Source organism: Ovis aries, chromosome 3 (assembly GCF_016772045.2).
Source record: "Ovis aries strain OAR_USU_Benz2616 breed Rambouillet chromosome 3, ARS-UI_Ramb_v3.0, whole genome shotgun sequence".
Taxonomy (NCBI): Eukaryota; Metazoa; Chordata; class Mammalia; order Artiodactyla; family Bovidae; genus Ovis; species Ovis aries.
This window is the reverse complement of record NC_056056.1, coordinates 79,998,104-80,024,214: the sequence shown is the minus strand read 5'-3', so window position 1 is coordinate 80,024,214 and position 26,111 is coordinate 79,998,104. Positions and strand designations below refer to the sequence as shown.

At 40.0% G+C, this 26,111-nt stretch overlaps 2 protein-coding genes across 7 annotated transcripts in view; one reads left to right on the top strand and one right to left on the bottom strand.

The window, feature by feature from the left end:
• Window positions 1-21,440, top strand: part of SLC3A1 (solute carrier family 3 member 1) — a 33,778-nt gene extending 12,338 nt beyond the window's left edge. Inside the window, exons 5-10 of the mRNA XM_027966884.3 lie at window positions 6,943-7,062; window positions 9,012-9,136; window positions 10,440-10,635; window positions 13,516-13,683; window positions 14,691-14,807; window positions 19,947-21,440. Of these exons, the coding sequence (XP_027822685.2) occupies window positions 6,943-7,062; window positions 9,012-9,136; window positions 10,440-10,635; window positions 13,516-13,683; window positions 14,691-14,807; window positions 19,947-20,387 (1,167 nt within the window). The 3' untranslated portion in view covers window positions 20,388-21,440. The remainder of the gene's footprint in view (window positions 1-6,942; window positions 7,063-9,011; window positions 9,137-10,439; window positions 10,636-13,515; window positions 13,684-14,690; window positions 14,808-19,946) is intronic.
• The window catches only part of PREPL (prolyl endopeptidase like), a 38,495-nt gene continuing 30,811 nt past the window's right edge, over window positions 18,428-26,111 (bottom strand). For all 6 annotated transcript variants that reach the window (XM_012172442.4, XM_012172453.4, XM_012172464.4 and 3 more), the window contains exons 12-15: window positions 23,459-23,608; window positions 22,914-23,037; window positions 21,741-21,814; window positions 18,428-21,392 (exon numbers count right to left, since the gene is read on the bottom strand). In XM_012172442.4, coding sequence (XP_012027832.3) covers window positions 21,303-21,392; window positions 21,741-21,814; window positions 22,914-23,037; window positions 23,459-23,608 — 438 coding nt within the window. In that variant the 3' untranslated portion in view covers window positions 18,428-21,302. The remainder of the gene's footprint in view (window positions 21,393-21,740; window positions 21,815-22,913; window positions 23,038-23,458; window positions 23,609-26,111) is intronic.

The following is a 26,111-nucleotide window of genomic DNA, read 5'->3' as shown; positions in this document are numbered from 1 at the left end:
CAATGATAGCTAGAGGGTGAGAAAGACTGAGCCAAGCAAAGAGACACAAGTGGGAGTGTCCCCAGCAGAGAGAAAGCACAGTCATAGCACAGTAGAGGTGCTGGGAGTTGTCCACTGTGGGTACATGCTGTCCTGAGACGGGGTGTGTGATCGGATGAGGTGAGAGGTGGGTAGGAACCACATCATGAGCTGCATTGGAGGCCATGGTAGGATTCAGGTTTAAAAGGTCTTGGGCAGGGAAATAATTTTAATTTGCACTGGGAAAAGTCAATCTGGTTTGTGATGAAGGCATTTGAATATGGCAGGTTTGAAGGCAGAAAAACTGGGGAGGTGGGTGATGCAGTAACTAGGAAAGAATGCTGGGAGGCTGGACCAGTGAGGGTGGCAGGTGGGGTAGGGTTGCAGAGGCATCAGCAGTCCTTAGAGAGGAGTCTGGTATGACTTCCAGGTTTCAGATTTGAATTCTGGCTGGGTGGCAGGTCCGTTTCCTGGGATGGGAGATATGGGAAGAGTGGGTGTGTGTGTGGGGGATCTCAGTTGTGTAGTGTTTGAGCTCTCTGTGAGACATCCAGGTGTTCAGTGGGTAGCTGGCTAGAATGCCATGGAGCTCAGAGGAAGGTCTGGTCCAGAGATAAAGCTTTGAGACTTGTTGCCATGTGGACAGTGCCCTCAGAGGTCAGGCAGGTAACATCGGTGAGTGAACTGGGCTGGCTGAGGTGAACCAAAGGGCCAATTGTCATTTATCTTGAGGGGGTTGTTGTCATGTGGGAATGATGGCCAGGTGTAGCAGGTCCTCCAACTAAAAAAATTAAAGGAAAGGAAGGCCACATAACAAATGGAGTACCATCTGAGCCACCAGGAAAGCCTGTAAGGGCACCACACGGTTCCAGTTACGATGTACCACTTACTTGTCATATGACCTTGATCAAGACGCATCATCTCTCTGTGTCTCAATTCCCCCTGATGGTAAAATAGGAACAATAACGGTACATGCCTTGTGGGGTTGTTTGGGGATTAAGTGGTTTAACCTTTGTAAAGCACTTAGGATAGTGTGATGCTTATTATATATGTAAGGGGTCCCCAGCCTCCAGGATCTAATGCCTGATGATCTGAGGTAGAGCTGGTGTAATAATAATAATAGAAATAAAATACACAATAAGTATAATGAGCTTGAATCTTCCCCAAACCATCCTCCCACCCCCAACTTCTGTCCATAGAAAAATTGTCTTCCGTGAAACTGGTCCCTGGTGTCAAAAATGGCTGGTATAAGTGCTTGTCAAGTAATCAGTAAGTGATAGATAAATGAGTCAACACTGTTGTGAAATGAAATGAACGGAGGGTGTAAGATGGAGCCCCAAGGAGTACGCATATTTAAAGGACTGTTGAGCAGACAGAGAAGTCATAAACCAGGGGTGTGGTATCCTGGATCTAAGTCCTGTGAGTATTTCTAGATGACAGGGTTAGTCTGTGTTGTCAAACATGGCAGAGAGGTCAGGTATAAGCTTCCTGGGCAGCTCAGTTGGTAAAGAATTAACCTGCAATCCAGGAGACCCGGGTTCGATTCCTGGGTTGGAAAGTTCCCCTGGAGCAGGGGTAGGCTACCCACTCCAGTATTCTTGGGGTTTCCTGGTGGCTCAGACAGTAAAGAATCCACCTGCAATGTGGGAGAACTGGGTATGATCCCTGGGTTGGGAAGATCCCCTGGAGGAGGGCACAGCAATCCACTCCAGTATTCTTGCCTGGAGAATCCCATGGACAGAGGAGCCTGGCAAGCTACAGTCCATGGGATTGCAAAGAATCAGACACGAATGAGCAACTAAGCACAGCACAAAGACCAAAGCATCAGCTGACGCTGGCAGCAGTACCTCATTTAATCCTCACAGAATTCCTGTAAGGCAGGTATTATTTTACTGATGAGGAAACCAAGGTTTTAGAGGCCATGCATATGACCTAAGTCATGCAGCTAGACAGTGGGGGAGATGGGATATTCCCTTATGGGTCAGATTCTGGAGCCTGTGATCTATGTCCTGCTTCTGGAAGAGTCAGCAGAGAATTTTACCCAGATTTCTGAAGACCAGTAGGGCTGGTTTGCCTTCCTTGCTTATAAGCAGAGGATATGGTTTTCTCTCTGTCCTTCTGAAATATCCTATGCTTTCTCATTCTTTCTTGAGATGGATGACCTGGGGTATATATCATTATCAAGAGGATATCTTATATATCATCACATGGAACAACAGAGCCTTTCTTTGTCCCAAACCTTTCATTTTACATAAATGGATCCAGTAATGTCAGTCACCTCAAAAGGGAAGATTTGCCTCAAGGTTTTGAACTGATTCCTTTTTCACTCAGAGGAGCGAGTTGTTTAAGGAGAAAAGAATGTAGACATGCCTGGTGGAAAAACCAGGGCTGTGTGATGTCATGGGAGTTAGTTAGAAATTGGAGACACAATGTACTGTCCCTAGAGTCCCATGGTCCCTACATGGGTCACCCAGACCTGGGGAACTAGGCTCTGTGCCCATTTCTGCATCCAGCACACTAGGGGAGCTTAATTGGCATAAAGAGATGGTTAACCATTAAAATCTGGAATTCTTTTTTTTTACCTGGTTGAGAATAAATAGCACAATGAAAATATTTTTCAAGAGCCATTTAGCAAATTTTAGATTATCTGGGTGAAGACCTCAGCATGTAAAATGCCTCTCAAAATGGATACATGTATATGTATGGCTGAATCTCTTTGCTGTCCACCGGAAATTATCCTAGCATTGTTAATTCGCTATACTCCAGTATAAAATAAAAAGTTTAATAAAAAATTTTTAAAAAGACTCTCAAAAACAAGCATCCGACTCTTTTAGTTTTGTCTCATCAAACAATGATAACATCTCTTACCAGACTACAGTGAAAATCCCTGCCAGGGCCATATGCCTATGCTGAGGTCAGTGTTTCTCATTCTCTAATGTCGGCTCAGTAGATAGCAGTGCTGCGATCCCCAAAGTGAATGAGGACCTCATGAAGAGAATGAATAGCTTTATTCTAGGAAATCAGTGCTCAAAAGCTTAATGTTTACAACTGCATGGTGTTTAATGTTTTTCTACATTCTTGTCAGAGTCCGCTTGAGTAAATTAGTTATTTGTGCCCCACCCTGGATTCTCTAACTGTTGCTTCTTGACCTGCATACAGATTTCTCAAGAGGCAGGTCAGATGTTCTGATATTCCTATCTCTTTCAGAATTTTCCACAGTATATTGTGATCCACACAGTCAAAGGCTTTGGCATAGTCAATAAAGCAGAAATAGATGTTTTTCTGGAACTCTCTTGCTTTTTCCATGATCCAGCGGATGCTGGCCATTTGGTCTCTGGTTCCTCTGCCTTTTCTAAAACCAGCTTGAACATCAGGAAGTTCACGGTTCACGTATTGCTGAAGCCTGGCTTGGAGAATTTTGAGCATTACTTTACTAGCGTGTGAGATGAGTGTAATTGTGCGGTAGTTTGAGCATTCTTTGGCATTGCCTTTCTTTGGGACTGGAATGAAACTGACCTTTTCCAGTCCTGTGGCCACTGTTGAGTTTTCCAAATTTGCTGGCATATTGAGTGCAGCACTTTCACAGCATCATCTTTCAGGATTTGAAACAGCTCAACTGGAATTCCATCACCTCCACTGGCTTTGTTCATAGTGATGCTTTCTAAGGCCCACTTGACTTCACATTCCAGGATGTCTGGCTCGAACTGGACATGGAACAACAGACTGGTTCCAAATAGGGAAAGGAGTAAGTCAAGGCTGTATATTGTCACCCTGCTTATTTAACTTATATGCAGAGTACATCATGAGAAACGCTGGGCTGGAAGAAACACAAGCTGGAATCAAGATTGCTGGGAGAAATATCAATAATCTCAGATATACAGATGATACCACCCTTATGGCAGAAAGTGAAGAGGAACTAAAAAGCCTCTTGATGAAAGTGAAAGAGGAGAGTGAAAAATTTGGCTTAAAGCTCAACATTCAGAAAATGAGGATCATGGCATCTGGTCCCATCATTTCATGGGAAATAGATGGGGACATAGTGTCAGACTTTATTTTGGGGGGCTCCAAAATCACTGCAGATGGTGACTGCAACCATGAAATTAAAAGATGCTTACTCCTTGGAAGAAAAGCTATGACCAACCTAGATAGCATATTGAAAAGCAGAGACATCACTTTGCCAACAAAGGTCCGTCTAGTCAAGGCTATGGTTTTTCCAGTGGTCATGTATGGATGTGAGTTGGACTGTGAAGAAAGCTGAGCACTGAATTGATGCTTCTGAACTGTGGTGTTGGAGAAGACTCTTGAGAGTCCCTTGGACTGCAAGGAGATCCAACCAGTCCATTCTGAAGGAGATCAGCCCTGGGTGTTCTTTGGAAGGAATGATGTTAAAGCTGAAACTCCAGTACTTTGGCCACCTCATGCGAAGAGTTAACTCATTGGAAAAGTCTCTGATGCTGGGAGGGATTGGGGGCAGGAGGAGAAGGGGACGACCCAGGATGAGATGGCTGGATGGCATCACGGACTCGATGGACGTGAGTCTGAGTGAACTCCGGGAGTTGGTGATGGACAGGGAGGCCTGGCGTGCTGCGATTCATGGGGTCGCAAAGAGTGGGACAGGACTGAGCGACTGAACTGAACTGGATGCTCTTCCACTGTTCTCTCTTGTTAAAAACAGCGCCACCTAGGGGTGGACCCCGGTTGTATGAAATCTGAAGGCTATAAAAACGGGAATTTTTAAAAAACTTAAACTTTTTATTTCATATTGGAGTGTAGCTGATTAACAATATCTTAATAGTTTCAGGTGAACAGTGAAGGAATTCAGCCATACGTATACATGTATCCATCCTCCAAACTTGGGTTTTTTGTTTTTTTTTTTTAATACAAAGTATAAAATTAGGTACAGGAAAAAAAAAAAGTGGTTATTTAGAATGAAAAATGAATGAGAGTAGAAAGAGGTCCATGCAGTGAAGGGTCCTAAAACTTAAGCTTGGTTAGCTTCATGCCAAGTGGGTCCTTAGAGCCACGATGGATCCTGTTCTATGAATGAGGTGCCTTCCTGTCTGGCGCTTCTCTAACTGAATCTTGAGCTTAACTGCCTTCACTTCCTGCCCTCCTGCTGCAGTGACCTCCCTGGCAAGTCCTGCTGTTTCACCCTCGTGTCACCATGCTCCTCTCCTTGAAAGCTTTATCGTGTCTGTGACTTAAGTATTTTTGCATTAATATTTGTCTAGCTGAGCATTCTTTTTTTTTTTTTTTTTCTAGCTGAGCATTCTTAAAAAACCCATGAGACCTAGGATTGTGTCTGGGTTGTGTTGTATTTTGTATGTGGTTCTAGTTCCAAGGCCTATTAGCTAAGTGCCTGGTCCCTAGCTGGAACCCAAATACTTATTGAATGAATGAATTTGTGAAGAAGGATGCTAGTAAGAATGGATTTGTGGGTCTTCTACCCCAAAGTGAAATTCCACTGGGTAGGGCCAGCTTAAGGGCATTTGGGTCAGCTGGGTTCAAAATCAGGCTTGTCAGCAGCAGAGTCTACTCTTAGATTTGAAAAATTTGTTTAAGCTTTGCCATTCAAAATTTCACCTGAAACGGACTGACGTCAGCCGTGCATTCAGCCTAGAGAAACCTTTGGGAGCCTTGACCTGCAGCCTCAAGAGGCCCCATATGCCCATGTAGATACAAGAAAGATACTTTGAATCTAGCAAGTGATTTTGGGGACAGTCCTTATTTGAGGTCTATAGCTCTGTTCCCCTCACTAGGTGAAAATTGGCTTCTTCACTCCAGTACCTTAAGTTATGGTACTGCTCTAATGTGACGGAGTGGGTTGCCATTTCCTTCTCCAAATATGATGTTCACATTCCTGTAGAAACTTTCCCTTGGCAAGGATTGAGCTGAAAGGAGAACAAGGAGAGCTACTGTCCCTTTGCAGAAGGGTGTCTTTCAGTGGGTGCAGGAGTAGGCCCAGCTGGGAAGGGTTGGCAGGGGGAAGGGAACTGAGACCGGGCCCTCTGCTTCAAGGTCACCTGGTCTTCTTAACTGTCCCCATACAGGCCAAGTCATCCTCTGCCTCCATGCTTGACTCATGCTGTCCCAAAACAGTCCAGAATGTTCTTCTAGGCTTACTCTCTGATGGTATCCCAAGCCAAGCTCTAGCTTTTCCTTGCCTGAAGAGCGGAAACACATGGCTGTGCCCACCCATGTTAGCTTTGATCTTCTTAGTGCTCCAATAGTCATGCAGACCGAGGAAGCTCCTCTCATGATGCTGAACCATGTCCTGCCTTGTGTTAGGGAACCCTATCACGTGTCCCCAGCTATTGTGTTGAAGCCTTGAAGCCAGGGAACTGGCTGTACTTCTTTGATGTCCCAACAGTATCGCACCATCTTTGACTCATTTAGGGTTGATACCTCATTCTTTCATTCCTCAACTGGTTCACTAAATAACAACTGCTGTCAGTGGCAAGGGAAGCAGACATGAAAGCTGCAGGTTTTCCCTCCAAAATGCCCCAGTCTGGTGGAAGAGCCTTCATGATTGGCTGCTTAATTGGTTATTTTCTGTCAGTTTGGAGTGACTTCTAAGGAACTGAACATGGGGGAGATAAGCTATGTATCCGGTGTCTCCTGAGTCCTATCTTTCATTGTGGTTTCATTCTTTCATTGTGAGTGGAGTCTAAACTTTGGGAACATGCTCATAGCATCAATTATGTATGTAACATTCTGAATTCAAATATGAGGGAAGAATAGGAGCCCATAAATAGTTATTCCAAAGTTCATGCGGCTCAGACACTGCTGTGCTAAATAGATACTTTTATATGTGGAGGTGACTGTTTTATGATGGAAAGTCACTAACAGATAAGACTTTTATTAAACCTTATGACAACAATGTGTTGTTGCTATAACCAAGCGTTTTTGCTTCTTCCTGTTTAGGAAATTATACAGTTTTGGCTCTCAAAGGGTGTTGATGGCTTTAGTTTCAATGCTCTTCAATATCTTCTAGAAGCAAAGCATCTGAGAGATGAGGCCCAAGTGAATAAGACCCAAATCCCGGTAACGTTTTAAACATATTAATATATGCATACATGGTTTTAATATATATTATAAAAATAAGTATATATTTATAAATATATATGTACTTATTTATATTTTTTTCTTTTCTGAAAATGTTATCAGAGTATTATTTTTTTTAGCCTGAGACACCACTTCTCAGAGGTGAGTTCTGTTCTGCCTATGAGAAGTGCTTTGAATCATTTTCTTTAGGGAACACAGGTGTTTCAAATGCATGTGACCAGGTATTTCCTTCTATTGGCTCCCTCCAGAGTGATCTTTAAAGATCACCTTCTGAGGGCATGGACAGTGTGGACTCCACCGAGGGCCATAACTTTGTGATTTCTGTCACTCACTCAAGCTCAAGGGAGGTGGCTTAAATTCTCCAGGAGCTTTTGCAGTCATTAAAGGACGCGTAGGCAGAAGGCAAAGGAAATAACACTTGCTGAGCGTCAGTTGTATGCTATGTGCTCTTTCCATTTAACTCTTTCAACATCTTGTGAGGTTTCATGATCCCCATTTAGCAAATCTTAGAGAAATTAATTTATCAGGGTGGCACAGGTGATAAATGGAATTACCAACCAAACCTATCTGCAACAGAATGTGGGCTTTTTGTGCTTTCACACCAGTGGTTCTCAACCTTTCCCCCTCCCATGTCACACCTGAGGCACAGTAATAAGCACATGCCACTCTCATTCCTGTAGTTGGCCACCATTCTACAGTCAGGCTGTTTTCAGTGGCCAAGTAGATCACAGTCCTAAAATGCATTTCAAAATAACAGATTTTGAAAATAACATACAGGAGTATGTCAAAATGAATTAATAGAGACACACAGCAATATGGGTCAATCTTAGTGATATAATGTGTAGCAAAAAAATCTAAATTATGTATAACATGATGCCCTTTTTAGAAAGTAAAATTAAATTCATATGGTTATCAACTTGATAATCTCATCTGAGTAATAAAGGGAAGCTGGCCACTCCCAGCTAATTATGAGACCATGTCATGAACCAAGGTCATGATTAAGCCTTTTTTTTTTTTTTTGCATGTGATTTCTAGTAGAAAGGAAAAATGAAGGGGAAAAAAAGGTGGTATGTTAGCCAGCTGTCCCAAAGAGAAGCATTTATACTTGGAGAAGAAATTCCAGAATAATCTTGCTAATTATAATATGTCAGAAGATAGGCATATGCTTCCACTGAAGACAAATGACCAGAACAATGGATTTTGTATACTACCCAAGAAAAACTTAAAGGACATGTAACTTCCAAAGATATTGGAGATTTCAAAAAACTTCACTTGATCTAGCAAGAGAAAATCAGTTATAAAAAAGGGGTCCACTGAAAGGATGGCAACCTATGGACTGTCTAGCCTGTCCATGTCCTAACCCAGGACTTATAACCTGAGTTTGTATGAGACATAATCTCTTACTTTGATTCTAGAAGATTATTATAACCCTTGAAAAGCACAAAATCAGTATCAGGAAAAATTATTGAAATCCTGAGAAAGTATAACTTAAGAATAAAGGACAAAAGTGGTAAAAAACCAAATTTAAATGCATGGTATTAATAATTTTGTGAGCAGAGAAAGTACAAATGTAATAATGTACTCTAATCATTAAGATAATTTCTTTTGTTTGCCTTTAAAAATGTGGAGCATTTGGGACAATAAAATGTTTAGGAGGATTTTGTTAAATACATTTGTAATCAATGTTTAGCTGTTCGGTAAAATTTAACTTGTTTACTAGATTTACAGTTAATAAGTTAAGCACAAAATGAAATACTAATAATATTGAGTGTTCTCCGTGAACAAAATCCCTTGTGCAGTGGAAGCCTTAGGACCGTCTTTAAGCTTGTGTGTTTTGGTCTGAGTCCTTTGAAGAGACAGTCCACACGAGGCCGCTATGGGCATTTGACACGTGACATTGTGGTAACCATGCTGTCCTGTTTTCAAAGGACACAGTCACTCACTACTCGCAGCTGCACCATGACTTCACCACCACACAGGTGGGAATGCACGACATTGTCCGCAGCTTCCGGCAGACCATGAATCAGTACAGCAGGGAGCCAGGGCGATACAGGTAACCACAGGCACAGCGTGTGATCTGCACTTTATCCCTCACAATCCCGCATTCTCAAGAGGTTCCAGTTATAATTTAACAAACCGCGCAATTAACAGTGCATCATAACTCGGTTATGCTAGGGCCTGTTATAGTCTCTCATGTTGCTTAACTTTGCTGATTTAGTTTCCTCTTTTGTAAAACGATGCAGTCACAGTATGTATTTATAGGAATTTTGTGAAAATTAATTAAAAGATACTATATTATCTAAAGGTCAGTCTTTATTATTTGCCCTGTTAGCAAGCAAATGTTCCAGCTAAGCTGTTAATAGATCATAATGGTTAGGAACACAACTTTGGAATCAGATGGGTCTGAAGTGGAGTCCTCAGGCATAATAGCTGTGCCACCTTGAGCTGGCATAAGGTTAGTTAACCTAAGTCTCAGTTTTCTCATCAAGTAAAAAGTGGTAACTGACAGCCATATAAGGTTGTTGTGAGATTACATGAGATGTCTGTGAAGCACTTAAAACGATGCCTGGCACATAATAAACACTCAGTGAACTTAACTCTTGTGGTGTTTATATTGATTACCCAATAGAATCAATGGAAAAGGAGTTCAAGAAACTTCTTGAAGTAGGTCCTCTGATAACTGTCCCTGTTTTATAGATAAGGAGACTGAGACTCTGGACATATAGGTAATGGTCACACAGGCAGTGATCACAGAGATGAGATTAGAACTGAAACACCCCAGCTCCAGATACTGTCTACTGATCCATTCAATGTAATGTCTCAAACAGCTAAAGCCAGCATTGATGGGGGTCATTTCAGGCAAATATGTGTTCCCTGAAGAGTGTCTGCTTTTCAACAACTGATAGTGCACCCCAATAATAAAGTGAGACTTTATGGGGATTCAAATACAAGGGGAAGTTTTTTGGGTGAGCCCCTCTTACCTTATGTGCAGGCTTATACTGTATGTTCTAAGTGGAGTGATGAGAATTACTAAAGAAAAGCCTTCTTTGAAGTTGCTGAGTTTCATTTAGATTTAGAAAGAACAGAACAGTATTGATTGAGATCCAAATGTGTTTCTTTTAGACATGACTTAGTAGTAGGCTACTCTTTCGGTTTAATATGTTGAGAAATTTCCAGTTGATCCAGTGTGCCATTTCTTGTTCATCTGGCTTGATTCTGCTTCCTTAGTGAGCCCTAGCTGACGTGGTTAAATAGTGTGCATTCATTCCCGTCCTGTCCATGAGGCATGGCAGCTGCCAAGCGCTTTCCCAGTCTCCTCACAGACCCTGACGACACTGTACTTCTCACTACTACAGGTTCATGGGGACTGAAGCCCATGGAGAGAGCATCACCGAGACCATGGTTTACTATGGGTTGCCTTTCATCCAAGAAGCAGATTTTCCCTTCAACAGTTACCTCAGTAAACTAGACAAGCCTTCTGGCAACAGTGTGTCTGAGGTTATCACATCCTGGCTGGAAAACATGCCAGAAGGAAAATGGCCTAATTGGATGGTAAGTCCTTATGCCCAGCTCAGCACAGGGTGCTGGTGTGCACACTGCATAATCACCTCTGAAACAAGGGGCACATGTCTGTAAGTGACCTTCCCCTTCCCCTCAGTTTGTGACGGTTTAATGAGTCGGGCCCATCCCAGCTCCTGACCAGGTTCTTGTCATTCTTCACTGTTTTCCTTTGGGTTCTCAGGTCAGATAATCTCAACTGATCTGTCCCATTTGCTGATTCCTTGGCTAGTTCAAATCTGTCCAGCCCTTCCAGTGAACTTTTCATTTATTGTACTTATCAACTAAAATTTCTATTTGGTTCATTTTCATGATTTCTCTTTACTGATAGTATCTATCTGATAAAGCACTGTTCTCATACTTTAAAGTATGAGATATGGTAATGTAGATATGGTTTACATTTTTGAACACACATATACGAGCAAAGTCGTTACCCACTAAGGCCATACTTCCCTGGTTCTCTGCATGTATTGTATTCTTTTACTGATTGTTGAAAACTGGATATTTCAATGTAGAGATTTTGAAAATCACATTCTCCCCTTCCCCAGTGTTTGTTTCTTCATTGACTTTCGTGGATTAATTCTGTAAAAATCTGTGTTATTTGTCGTGTGCGGCCACTGAAGTCTCTGCTTGGTCACTAATGATTGTTAAGATTCCTTAGAAGCCTCGAACCACTAAGTCTCCCAGCATTTGCTGAGGGGCTGTTAGTGGAGCGGGCGAGGGAGGGATGCTTGCAACACTCCTGCAGGCAGCTTACAACTTTGCCTTGGTCTCTCCTCTCCTCTCGCTAGAGCTTCAGGGTTGGCCAACAGGGAGAGATCAGAGTTTCCCTGGGCACCTGTGCAGGCTTCTAGATTCCAGGAAAACGTCAGAGCCTTTCAAAGCCCATTCTGGTCATCTCATTTCCAACTTTTAAGTTTTTCTGGTCAGTCTCTGTTTGGCCCAGGTTGGTAACCCCACCTCTGGCAAGTAATCAATTGTTTTTGGCAAATGCCTTCCAGATAAGATGATTTGCATACTCACTCTGAGTCAGAGCAGATAAAGAAAAAAAATCCATCCAAAAGTGAGCTGCTGAAAAGGTTAAATAGTGACAGTTCTTTAGAGATGGAGCTTTTGATGAACTTTAACTCTATTCTGGTCCTCCAGAGCTTACTAGGCTGTTGGTTTTTACAGTTACTGTTGGTTTTCAAGGCTGTCTTGAATCTGAGGGGAGGGGCATGAGATTAGTGTCAGTTAAAATGACACAAATCTTAACTGTTCCTAGTGAGACCCAGCTGTTGTTCTTGAATACTCCATGGATTGCTTGTAAGCCTTTCATTTCCAAGTTCCGAAAATATAGATTTTTTTTTTTGCCAGCATTCTCCTTGCTTTCATGTTAGAGATTTTGGTGGTCCTTACTCCACCACTCCAGAAGTGCCCCTCTATACAAATTTTATAATGGAGATTTAGCACTTGGTTTTTTCATATGCTGAAAGTCTCAGATATCACTGGGCTGTGAGAAGCCCTGATCTCTGTACATTGCTGATCTTGATTTCAGTTCTGAAAAAGGAAAGTGCTCTAGGTCCAGAAGACTTGAGAAATCATAGAGTTCCTTGTCAGATGCTTTTGCAGTAATGAAAAGAATGAACAGTGGCAAAGTTTAACTTAATTTTCTGGTCATAAAAATAGAAAAATACTTTACAATGATCTATAGAAGGGTAATTGTAAAGAGAGTTTTAGTAGATCTGAAGGGAAAAAAAGGGCAAACTTCCTTTTTCTGCTGAATTATAATGACTAAGTTCCCATTTTTAGACTCAAGTTCAAAGGCTGGTTTTGTGTTATAACCCTGACCTGAATAACTGATGCAGTTTCTCCGAGCTTGTGTCATCATTTGTGAAATGGAGATAATATTACCCAACAGGACTGCAGTGAAGGGGTAAACAAAATACAGTGTAGGTGTGAAAGCACTTGTGGACAGGAAAGTGCCATGCTTGGCTTATGCCTGAGATTTGAGTTGTGGTTTATGGAAAGGCTTGTTAAAACATGTAATTAGAACATTTAACAGAGAAATGGGCCTTCCCTGGTGGCTCAGTTGGTAGAGTCCCCCTGCAAGGCAGGAGACCCGGGTTCAGTCCCTGGGTCCAGAAGATCCCCTTGGAGAAGGAAATGGCAACGCACTTCAGTATTCTTGCCTGGGAAATCCCATGAACAGAGGATCCTGGTGGGCCACAGTCTATGGGGTCGCAAGAGTCAGATATGACTTAGTGACTAAACCACCAACAAAGAAATATATTAAATAGAAAACCCCATAAAAATTTTTCTTATAGATTTTTTAAAAGTAAAAGTTGATTTAACTTTAAATTTGTTTTGAAAAGTTCAAAAATCTCACACATATACAGGGATACATCAGAAGGCTTCTCGCCCCTGTCCCTCCCCTTCTCACCCCATCCCTCCCCTTCTCACCCGTTCTTCCCCCTCACCTCTGTCCCACCCCTGTCCCTCCCCGTTTCACCCCGTCCCTCCCCATCTCACCCCTGTCCCTCCCCATCTCAGCCATCCTTCCCCCTCACCCCTGTCCCTCCATCTGTTCCCTCCTCAGGGGGAAACATATTTCCATTCCTGTCAGTATTCTTATCCAAATGTGTGAAAATATTAATAGGTACTCTCATAAATTACGTCTTATTTGCAGTACCATCGTGAAATAAAGGGTTACCATCATCTTGTTGATCACAATTTTACAGCCAAGGAGCAGGGTTAGGGCTCAAATTCATGTTTGCTGATACAAGGTACCCATAGTTAACCATGTTTTTCTGTCTGGTGAACTTTTTGTGAAATGGTAAACCTTCTAGAAAACTCTATATAGAGCACTTAAAAAGAAAAGTATCTGCCTTTCAGACTGGTGGACCAGACAATGTCCGGCTGACTTCTCGTCTGGGAGAGAAATATGTCAACATCATGAACATGCTTGTTTTCACACTGCCTGGAACTCCCATAACTTACTATGGGGAAGAAATTGGAATGAGAAACATTTTAGCTGCAAATCTCAACGAAAACTATGATACTGTAAGTTAATATAACTTAACCATGCACTACACCTCATTTTTTTGCCACATCAAAGAATTTACTATTTCTATTCTGCTACCCAAATCATGATTACTTAGCTTTTGTTTCTTACTGTTAGGCAGTGATAATTTTTCAGCTTTTCTTGATTGGAGAGCTTGTCAAAAATGCTGCTCCCTGAGCCAGACAAGTGAGTTTTTCACGTAGAGCCCAGCATCTGCATTTCAACAATATTTTCTAGCCAATTCTCAGGTGAACTAAGATTTAAGAAGCCCTGTTTTGAGTTTGGAATGTTATTCATTGCCTTCTACCTGAAACATGGAGTTAAGGACACCAATTATAGTGCTTGTCTGTATTGCTAGATCTGGCTTGGGCATAGCACAAAGATTCTTCCTTTTATGTTAACAAATGTTATGTACAACCTTAGGCCTGAGTAGTTTAAATTTTCTTTCTGTTTGAGGCTCTGGATTTCACAATTATGTTGCTGAGCAGATAAATCATCTTGAACCTGTAATTTGTATGGTTAGCTTTAAATTGTGAGATCCAATTTCCCTAATATTTGGTCAAAGTGAAACCTCTTCTATTTAACCCCTAAATTTTTGTGTGTACTCATGCAATAACCAGGCTAAAAAGGATATAATCTAGGCTTACTTGTACATGGCTGTATACTTGAAGTCACCATTGCTGTATCACAGTAGAATGAGTCTGTAAATGGCACGTTTTGAAGTCTGACATTATTCATTTTTAGGGAAAACCAGCAGATTCCAAGCATGTACTGATGTTCAGTTAGTAGTTTATTCACACTCAAGATGTCATTAGACTGTTTTCCAATAAGGTGTAAAGCTGGTTTTAACTACTGAATGTTAAAGCCTTTTCCTTATGAATGCTAATGAATTTGAGTACTAGATGAGAAATTAGGGAATTAAATACTTATTACTAATAAATCTTGGCCAAATTACATTTCTTTTAATAACCAGATAACTGTTTTTTTCTTTATGGTCTTGATATAGGGTACTCTTTTCTCAAAGTCACCAATGCAGTGGGACAATAGCTCAAATGCTGGTTTTTCTGAAGGCAATCATACCTGGTTACCCACCAGTTCAGATTACCATACTGTGAATGTTGATGTAAGTATCCATGAAAATTTTATGCTGACTCCACAAACAGGAAATAAGTTTCTTTTGCTGACAACATACACTCACCTTGAGTTGTCTCAAAACTTAACTGGTGTTCTTTAAATCAATCACATAGGGTTTCTTTTGTAGTTTTCATTTTTAAGGAGTTTGCAAGTCATGTTTTTTGTGAAAATACGAAGTGGTGCACAAGCATTATCAGATGGTATACAACTCATCACTGGAATGATTCTGAGGTATGAAATATTAAGGACATTTTATGGAGGTCTTTCAGCAAGCCAGCTATCCTTTCTCCTTTCTTATCTCTCCAAAGGAAGGAAGGAAAGTAGATAAATCAATCTAGGGCAAGATTCTTAAGACAAGGCTGTTTACCTACAGAAACTAAAGACGTGAATTATCCCTAGAAGGAGCTGCTCTGGAAAAGCATTCCCTCCAGCTTTGGCCTTTACTGTTTTCTGTTCTCATGGTGATTGAGTCTGCCAAGTTCAGCAAACAGATTTCTTAAACAGGAATGCATTAATTCCAGCAAACACATTTCCTCAGATCAGAAAAATGTGAAATAGTTTCAGGTGTTTTCATGGGAAAACACACTCTAAACTAGGATACAAGTTTTATAGCATCTACTAAGTATTCTGAAAACACTCCCCAGAATATTCTGACATAGAACTTCAGGTAAACCCTCCTGGTTCCACAACTTACGGCTCCAAGCACCTCAGGGATAAATTTGTAGGTAGGTCCTTGAGACACAAAAATCTATATTTTAACATTTGTGTTTTGGATTAAGTGTACTTACTGATTTTCACTTTGTCCAAATGTCCAGAATACTCCCACAGGCCAATTTGAATTTGATATGTAAGAAATCCTACGTAAAAAGGTACACCAGCACAGATGGGAAAACGTAAATGCCAATTACAGTAATGGTCAGATTAGTCAAGTCTTTAAAATGATCATGAGTCATGCTTGGGGGCATGCTATATCATAATCAAGGTGACCAAAGGTCTCAGGGAATGCCATTTTAATAAAACACCTCCAGAAGAGCCCTAGAATAAGGTGAGAATTTAATTTACAGAAGATAGAAAGTAAAGTTAAGATTACAGAGAAACAAGAGCACAGAAGCCAGTCTAAAATATTACACAGGAGCAAACAGCACTGGCGGGCACAGGCGAGAGCACTGCAGGACTGTCCCGGCGCCGCCGTGACTGGCTGCCCAAGAATCTGCCTGAGGAGGAAACCCAGGGCCTGACTGGTGATCAGACTTCCGCTGAACGAGTAGAGCAAAGCCCGAGACAGCGGTAAACTTCTGCAAGCACAGAAGAAAGAGAAGCCGCAGAAGAAAAGCCAGTTCTAGTGATGTCCCTGGGAGGATTCACTGAGGAGTGATCTCAGAAATGAGCGCTTTTACTCCTCAATTCACAGAGGCCTTAAAAGGAGGGCAGGACCCTAGGTTTGATTACTATTAAGCAGGAAAAGAACCCCCACACCCCCAAAGACAAACCAGACCTACCTCCAGCGTGGTTTTTTGCAGTTACTAGAGACAGGCAACTGAAGACAGGCAAACATGGAGTATCAAATACAAAAGTAAATGAATCACCAAACATCACACTACATTTGAGAACAATTAAGACCATGAGAGGCACTAAGAAAACACTGAAGAAAGCAAAGAAAATAATGACCTAAGACTTCATTACTCATAAAATCACCCCTTCCCTGGTAGGTTGTTTCATGTAGTCCCTTAACTCTTTTAAAGAAGCGATTTGATATATTAGAAATGTAAAAATATTGTCAAAATAAACAATAAAATAAGAGATTCTAATTACTGTGCTGGAAAACTGATGCAAGATTTTATCCCAGGGTGTACTATAAAAAGGCAAAGAAGATTTTTTAAAAATACAACATGATTGTATTTTAATAAACAACCAAAATATAAAATACTATAAATGAAATGATGGCAAATGGATGGCAATAAAATATGGTATTTATTGTAAATTAACATCCTTAGTCATAAGAATTATTAGAACCAGTTACAAAGATATTGATATTTCAAGGGAAATGAAAAAAAAAAAAAGGCAAAGAAGTTAACAGTATAGAGAGAACATTTTTGATATGTGGAGAATAAATCTAGGAATTCCAACATATAACAAAAAGTGAGTTCTAGAAAAGAACAGAGAGGAAAAAAGGGAAAACCATAAAAATACACAGAAATCAAACGTGAAAACAGATTGCCTGAGAAAAGGACTAAAAATTGAACTGGCATCAGCTTTCTCAACCGGATACTAAAACACAGTAGAACATGACCTTCACAGTTGTAATGCAAACTTGATTCTAAAGCAAGAATCCTATATCCACTTAAACTGGCATTCAAGAGCAAAAATGGAAAAACAAGGACAGAAGTGTTACCATGTATAGCCAGTTTCTGAAAGAGAAACTGGGGACTCCAACAAAACCAAAAGGAATCTAAAAGGAAGACATGATATATAAAATATAGTGAGGAAAGGAATCAGCAAAATTTAAGGATGAATAACTTTTGATATATAATGTAAAACAAGGTATTCTGGAGTAAAAATGCTAGCGGTGTATTTCTATATGGGAGGTAGTGGCAGGGAAGGGCTGCGTGTGAGAGCGAGTATGTGAGCCACAGGCGTGGGAGCCAATGCACTTTGGAAGGATGGAGACGGAGTAACGCACTCTAGAGCTGAGCTGTCCAGTCACCACCAATCACTGGGACAACTAAAATTAGACAGAATTAAAAGTTCAGCTCCTGTGTCACCCGAGCAACCTTTCAAGTGCTCAGTAGCTAGTGGCTACCACATTGTACAGCACAAGTACAGAGCTTTCAGCACTGCAGGAAGTTATACTCAACAGCACTGCTGTGTTAAGAAAAATGTTTTTAAATGGTCATTACAGTTTTAAGGGTAACCATTAGAAGAACAGACATAAATGATAATTTTTAAAGGATATTAGAAGGGGAAAAATGTACATAAAGAAAGCCAAGCGATCCAAAAAAAAGCTAAAAGAAAGAAGACAAAACAACAATGCAATTAAAATAAAAGATGAAATAAGGCTACAGGATTATGTCTGGTAATCACAGATATAAATGGCTTAAATTCACCTATTAAAAGATAAAAACTCTTGGATTAGAAAACAGAGACAAAATCTGACATAAGAGACATAGCTAAAACGAAAGGGCCCAGAAAGATTGCCAGCTGACTATTGCTTTCCAAACAAAAAAATGCATATAGCTTTTAATTTAGTAATTTCATTCCTAGATATCTCTTCCAGAAGACTCTGGAAATGATTTATATATTTTATCAATAGAAAACCAGTTGAATCAATTACAGTTAATCTATACAAGAGACAAGTATGCAATTTTTAATGCATATTAAAATCATATCCAGAGTGGATTGGTATGAGATGACCTCTGACCTACTAAATAATAATAAAAAAAGGCTACAGAATGGTAACATGCCACTATTTGTGTAAAGAAGGAAAAAGTATGTTTACCTATGTTTGCATAGGTACAGACTATAACATCTCCTATGATACATAAAATGGAAGAATATATACACAGTAAGAGTGTATCTCCGGGAGAGAAAATAGAAAGCTAGAGGAAGAGGTTGAAGAAAACCATTTTATTTGTATATTATTCTGATAGTTGAATTTTGTATTGTACGCATGCATTGTCTATTTTAAAAAATAAAGTTACAAAAAGCAGGTGGGGAAATATTTAATAGCAGACAAAATAGAATTCAATATGAAAAGCATTATGAGACAAAGGCAGTTTTCAAGAATTGATAAAAGAACATTCCACTATAAATCAGGAATCTATGCATCTAACAATAGCTTCAAAATATATAAAACAAGTACTCTGAGAATTGCAAAGAGAAACTAAGAAATCACAATTACATACCTCTAGAAAGTGGTAAATCAAGTAGATAAAAGTAACAACACTCACTGGGCACTTTTTATGTAAGTGGCACTGAACTATGCTTTTTCATGCATTATCTAAGGCTATACAAAATGTTAATAGTAAGTTGACAAGTCATATACATATACCATATGCATGTACCATAAATACCTCTGTACCTAATAAACACAGAATAGACATTTTTTTTGGACATTTATTAAATACCACACATTAGACACCTGCCCCAAATAACCACCACTACTGCTGAAGTCAACATGACTGGCAAGACTATAATGAATGAATATTATCACTGACTTGGTAACAGATTATATGAAGACAAATCTGGCATTACGTATCAAGTATCCATACTCCTTGACACAGTAACTGTCTTTCTGATATTTGTGTCATAAATAAATAATGCAAATTTGGGGGAAGCATATTAGAAACTTAAATGTCAAAATGAAAGGAAATGGTTAAGTATGGTATAACCATTCAACTGGATTATTAGTCTGCCATTAAAATGACATTTAATAACAGAAGATGTTTGAAATGTTAAAGGAAAAAAACAAGAAAAACATAACATTAAATTATGTCTGTTTTATATAGCTATAAAATTTACCTCAATCTTAATGGACATATATTACTTTTATGGGTAAAAAAAAAATGTAGTGCAATCTCTTTCACTTCAGACAGCATTTTGCTTTGCATCCTTTTTTGCAATTTTCTGTTCATAACTAGCATCTCCTGAAGTTACCCCAACCTACACATTATTCTACAAAAGAGAACAGAGAAACCCCAATTCAACAGAAGTCCCTGGAGTCCATGGCCAGGATGGCTGCTTTTCTGCCAGTTAAATGTAGCATAAAGGGATTTATTTGGGCAAGTTAAATATCCGTTAAATTAGATATGGACATTTAGTGGAGTCAAATTTGACGTCCAAATCAGCTGTGGCCAAAATGTAGCAGAAAACTGTGCACTCTGCAAGGACTTCCAGACAAGGTGAAACCCTACCTGTAGTTGCTATTAGCAGCTAAATAAACCATCCGGTTCAGTCTCAGTCCTGTCTGATTCTTTGCTACCCCTTGGACTATGCTTCCCTACTTAGTCATACTTAAAATTTAGTAGTTATTTTAAGGGACAAAATTGAAGGAAGTTTTCTTGGGAAATAATTCTTGATACTCTAAGAATCAAACATTTATGTTAATATTCTTTTTTTTTTTTTTGAATAGGTCCAAAAGACTCAGCCCAGATCAGCACTGAAGTTATATCAAGAATTAAGCCTGCTTCATGCCAATGAGCTGCTCCTCAGCAGGGGGTGGTTTTGCTACTTGAGGAATGACAACCATTCTATCATGTACACAAGAGAGCTGGATGGGATAAACAAAGTCTTCCTCATGGTTCTGAATTTTGGAGAATCATCACTGCTAAATCTAAAGGAAATGATTTCAAATATTCCCACAAGAGTGAGGATAAGGTTAAGTACCAATTCTGCCTACAGTGGCCGTGAAGTTGACACGCATGCTGTCACACTGGCCAGTGGAGAAGGACTCATCCTTGAATACAACACTGGGAATCTCCTTCATCGTCAAACAGCTTTCAAAGATAGATGTTTTGTTTCCAACCGGGCATGCTATTCCAGGGTATTAAACATACTGTACAGCTTGTGTTAGGCACCTCTATGAAAGAGATGGAGACACTGGCACTCCGTTCTAGTCTAAGCATTTGCAGTAACTTCACATGCAGCAGCATGCTCTGGGTAAACTTTATGAGTGGTCATTAATTCTTTTTTTTTTTTTTTGGCTGCACCATGTGGCATGTAGGATCCTAGTTCTCTGGCCCGGGATCAAACCTGTGCCCCCTACACTGGGAGTGGAGACTTAACCACTGGACTTCCAGGGAAGTCCCGAATGGCCATTAATTCTGATATATTTCTGTAACTTGAGTGAAACTGCTTTAGGGAAGGTTCTTAAATGTGTTTCAAGAATAATAAAATGTTTAAAAGAAAATGATCACTTGCAGGTACTTGTAACTTTTTGAAATAACATCAATAAAAGATGATCAGAGCACCTAGGACTCCAGATGATTAGAAAGATCTAATGAATTTTAATGGGAAGCATGGATGATTAGAAAGATCTAATGAATTTTAATGGGAAACACGTTACCTTCTTCCATAAAATGCAGGTATAGAAACTGGAGGATGACTTAATTGCCAGAGTGCCTAAAATTTTTCACTAGCAGAAATAGGACCTTGATGTGTAAACTGTTCAAAGAATATCACAGTAAAACTAAGCTGTTCTGACAGGAGAAGGGGGAGACTTCTGCTGTCAGCAGCCCTTCTCTCACTCCCTTCTCTATGTGCTTCTACGCAGCATGGTTTGAAAATTACTTTCCTGGGTTAAGGGGCATGTGCCTCGGTGGAGACGTTCGTATAAGCAAGTGAGCTGTTTATGAAACCAAATTTGGATGGAGGATAACATTTTAAAAAAATTATTTACTAACTTAAAAAACTCACTTTTGTGAACGTAATTGGAAATATGACTATGAAAGACTTCAGTGTGTTTCCAGTTCCCAATGAAAGCAGCATTTCAGAATTTTAGATATTTCTTAAGATTATTGAAAACACTGGTGCTGTCAAGTCCAAGTTCCTCATACAGGAATTTAATTTGGGCTGTAATCTAAAAGAAACGCATTAAAAAAAAAATTAGAAGGCCTTTGTGGTAAAACTGCAGTGTCCCAAGTCTCTCCTTGTCTATCCGTCTTCATGTAACTATGAAATCAGCAATTTACGGCAAGAGAATTTTTTTATTTGGCACAGAGGTGGAAACTCCCAAAGACAGATTCCATTACTTTCTCTAACAGAGCTCATTCATCAGGAACCTTTCCTCTTTACTCACTCAGCATTTCTCCTCTTCCAAGTCTAAGCCACAGACCCAACAGCAGGTGAAGTAGCCTGCACAACCCTGTGTAACCACAGTACATCACTACTTGGGGATCTACCACCTTAGTGGGGCTTGACAACATACCTTTTTGTGAGAATCCTCAATCACATGGTTGCCTCCAGGCTGAATATCTAAAATAATATTGGGGACTTGATAGCCTGAAAGAGTTAACACATGAAACAATTAGAAGAGTTTTGGCTAATTGAGACCCACCCTTTCACCCCCTCTCCTTTTCAAGCACTCTATTAAAATAATAGTGAAGCTGCTGCTGCTGCTGCTAAGTCGCTTCAGTAGTGTCCAAATCTGTGCAACCCCATAGACGGCAACCAACCAGGCTCCTCTGTCCCTGGGATTCTCTAGAACACTGGAATGGGTTGCCATTTCCTTCTCCAATGCATGCATGCATGCTAAGTCGCTTCAGTCATGTCCGATTCTGTGTGACCCCATGGACAGCAGCCCACCAGGCTCCTCTGTCCATGGGATTCTCTAGGCAAGAATACTGGAGTGGGTTGCCACTTCCTTCTCCATAACAGTGAAGAAGAAAGGCATAAACCACCACCACCACCACTAACAAGAAGAGGTAGGGGGTGGGATGGGGTGGGGAGCAGTAGAAAATAAATTCCTGAAACAGGAAATGGAGGAGGAGGCCCAGACAAAGGAAGGTGGATGGAAAGACACATGGAGAAGGTTGTGACGTAGGAAGAAGCTAATGGGTCCTATGGAATCTGAGAGCCCTGTGACTTGGAAACACCAGCTATAGCAATGGGTGCGAGTGAGATGTGGAACTGAATAGAAGGCAACTGTGAGCTCTTTCCACCCTGAGCCCAGACGTTCCCATGTCTTGACAAGGAAAAAAAGGTAAGAGTTTTTAATACAACTGAAAGATCTAGAGAAAATTAGAGCTGCTATTTTGGGCACGGAAGCTCCAGAGCAAAAACTTTAAAGAATCCCAAGAATAATAGCTCAATTAATTTTGTTAAATGAACGAATAGTATGATATAGTATGATACTATACCTCCAAGTTACGTTTGATAAATTTTACTTTTTTCTTTGTGCCTTGCCTACCTTTTTAATGCTGTCCTTTGAAAAAGAGGCAAGGCAGCCATAGTCATTACATTTGCCTCTACTGGGCAGTCAACTCAGGATAACAGTGATTTGCCTGTGATTGTGGGTGGCTGATTTGGTCTGCAGCATGACAGGTGCAGCTCCCAGCAGCCCACTGACGGCGACGGTCCCTGCTCCTCGCTGGTTTCCTACCTTCCCCGCTGTCCTTAGCATGCTCTGCGACGGCTTCCTTGAGCTTCTCTGTATAGCTTACGATTCCTTTCAGAGGTACACGTTCGTCATTTTCATAAGCTGTTATGTGAATTGAAGGATAATGCTGAAAGGAAAGAGATGTACAAAGAATTCCTTATGATCCCATTCCTTATGGATTATGAAAACCAATTACCTTATGGATTATGAAAAACAGTTATCTCTATTTTTTTCCCCTAAGTGATAGACATTTTTTTCCCCCTCATTTGATATTTTTGAGACTTACAGCATCCCAATACTAGACTATTTGTTACCTGGAATAACCTTTTCTTGACTAGTGAGACCTTGATCTTACCGAATCTAGTCTCCTGAGCTATTAAACGGAAACAAACAAGGAGTATGAGCAGGGAAGGGGCTGGAAGGTGTCTGAGTACTATAAGGAGAAACAATATTAAGGCCTTACTAAATTCCTGCTTCACCTCGGATACACGTCCTTTTAATTATTTTCCCTGTCACTTCAGGATAGTATTACAACTGCCTTTCACTACCTGAGGTTTAATATTTTGACAGGGACAGTAACGTTTTATGTAGTTCTTGTGTTTTTCATCGGATGAAGGATTCCCCCATTCCTCTAATTCTTCTAATGTCAGAGGAAGTGTAGTGTCCATCATGGTGTTGAGAACATCCAAGAAAGGTGCCTTAAAAAAAAAAGTCAGAGAGATGTAAACTTCAATTAATGAAATGGTAAAATGAATTTCAGGTAAATACTATACGTTATGAATATACATGCTGACATGAGGAACAGAGCTCAAGCAGCAATGTACATTCCCAGGAGCCAGATTAATTACCCAGTCTAACCAGGGCCTGAGATTTGTAACTGGCTTTTAAGGTATTCAGACTCCTTGAATGACAAAAGGTTTATCTTCCAATTTCACAATTTTTGCTTTTAGTTTTCTTTTTTTCATATAGTAAGTGCTGCCACCTTACATCCACTAGGCTCTATAAAAAAAAAGTGTTGGCAATGACATGGAGAAACGGGAACACTTGTGCATTGTTAGTGGGGATGTAGAATGATGCAGACAGAGTACTGGTTTCTCAAAAAATTAACCTCAGAATTGCCACATGCTCCAGCAATTCTATTCCTAGGTGTGTATCCAAAGGAAATTAAACCAGGGTCTTGACAAGTACACCCCTGTTCACAACAGTACTGGAAGTAACCCAAGGGTCCACTGATGGATGGATGAGCAAAATATAAATGCAATGATACAATGAAATTCAACCTGAAAAAGAAAGACACTTGCTACAGCACAATGGACCTTAAGGAAATTACCTAAGTAAAAAAAAAAAAAAAACCCACTTCTAAAGAGACTTATATTGTATGATTCCATTTATATAGGAGGTACCTTAGTGTAGTCAAATTCAAAGAAAACTAGAATGGTGGTTACCAGAGGCTAGGGGAAGGGGGAGTTGGAGAGTAGTTGCCACTTAATGGGTAGAGTTTCAGGTTTGCAAGATTAGTTACAGAAACTGACTGTACAGCAATGTGAATGTACTTAACACTATTGAAATGTACACACTTAAAAATGGTTACGATGATAAATTTTATGTTATTTTACCACAATTAAAAATAAAACTCCCAGAACACATGAATAAACTCAGCTGGACACTTTACATTATAACAAGGTAATAAATGCTAACTGAAGGAAATCTGAAAAATACCCAAGTTGAAAAAGAAAATCACTCATTGGCTTATAACCAGTGTTAAAAGAAATGGCAGCTGCTTTGTTCATGAAGCCATTATTCTGATAACCTGTTTTTCAGCTTTGCTTTCTATTAACATTAAGCAAGTACATTGGGCAAATGCAATTCTTTTTGTCTGTCTAATATCTTTGACTGAGCTCCTTTTTTGCATTTAGAGTATCCCTTATGACACCAGCTGCCTCTCACTGTAGAGATGCTACATGCCAGATAGGTCCCGTCCCAGCTTTGCCTCAGAGTGAGAGTAGCCACATAATTTAGTTTTACCAATCAGACATAATATGCCCCAAATTCTGAATGAACTGTTGGATATTTAGGTTAACTCCATGTCTTCATTGTTACAAGTAATGTGGGGTAAATATCCTTATACACCCATTTCTGATGATTTCCTTTCTGACTTCTAAAGTCAAAGTAGTTTCTCAAAGTCAGAAGTTAGTCACATTTTCTTTATAATTCTGCCATTATTATCTTTTTGCATGGAGTTTTTTCCCTTCTATACTTAATATTTCTATTAAAAACAGATTTACAGGGTCAGATTATTTAACACTTATTTACTTCATACAAGCCTACACCCTCAAAATTAAAATTTAAAAAACCCTGAAAATAATTTACTTTCTCTATCCTAATTATCTTCTAGAGTTATCTACTGTAGAAGAACAAAATTTGCCACCCCCAGATTATTTTAAGCTGAAAATAGTCAAGGTCCAAAAAGTCTCAGAAAGAAACTTTGACCTCTTCTATAACTGCCTGAAGAATTTAGACAGACGGCCTATTACAGGAATATCACCAGATAATAAATATGGATGACATGCGCTGGGGAAATGCTTAGAGGCCAGAGTCCACTCTGTGTTCCCTCGTCTCTGCTAACAAACATTTGTTTATCAGACTTTCACTTTTCCGTCTCCACGTGAATTGCTTTCTATCTCCTGAAGTCCCAAATCAGTGCCTCCAACATCCTCTCTCACCTTTAGCTGAAGACAGTATTTAAGGTGAGAGCTCTGGTCATTGTGGTGAGTCACTCAGTTTCCCTGGGTCTCTCTCATGTATACATGTCACTAAACTCCTGTTTCATTTTCTTCTGTTAATCTGCCTTGTGTCAATTTAATTCTTAGACAACCCAGAAGAACCTAGAAGGCAACAGGAAAATGTCCTCTGCCCCTACACTAACCAGGAAGCAGGAGAATGGTGGAGGTGAATGAGCTGCTGTAATTTCATAATTTTGGACACCAGCAAAAGACTATAGAGCCTTTGCAGAACAGGTCAAAGTATTTCAACTGAAGTACAGAAAAACTACTCCTAAAGACCACTAATAAGAATGGAGTATCTGAAAATAAAGAGTCCCTAAATCCAGGACTGAAATGTTGATGCCAATAGAGCCAAAGGATTTCACGCATTCCAGAGTCAGTGTGCTCGGCCTGACTTCCTAGATCCGGTGTATCTTGT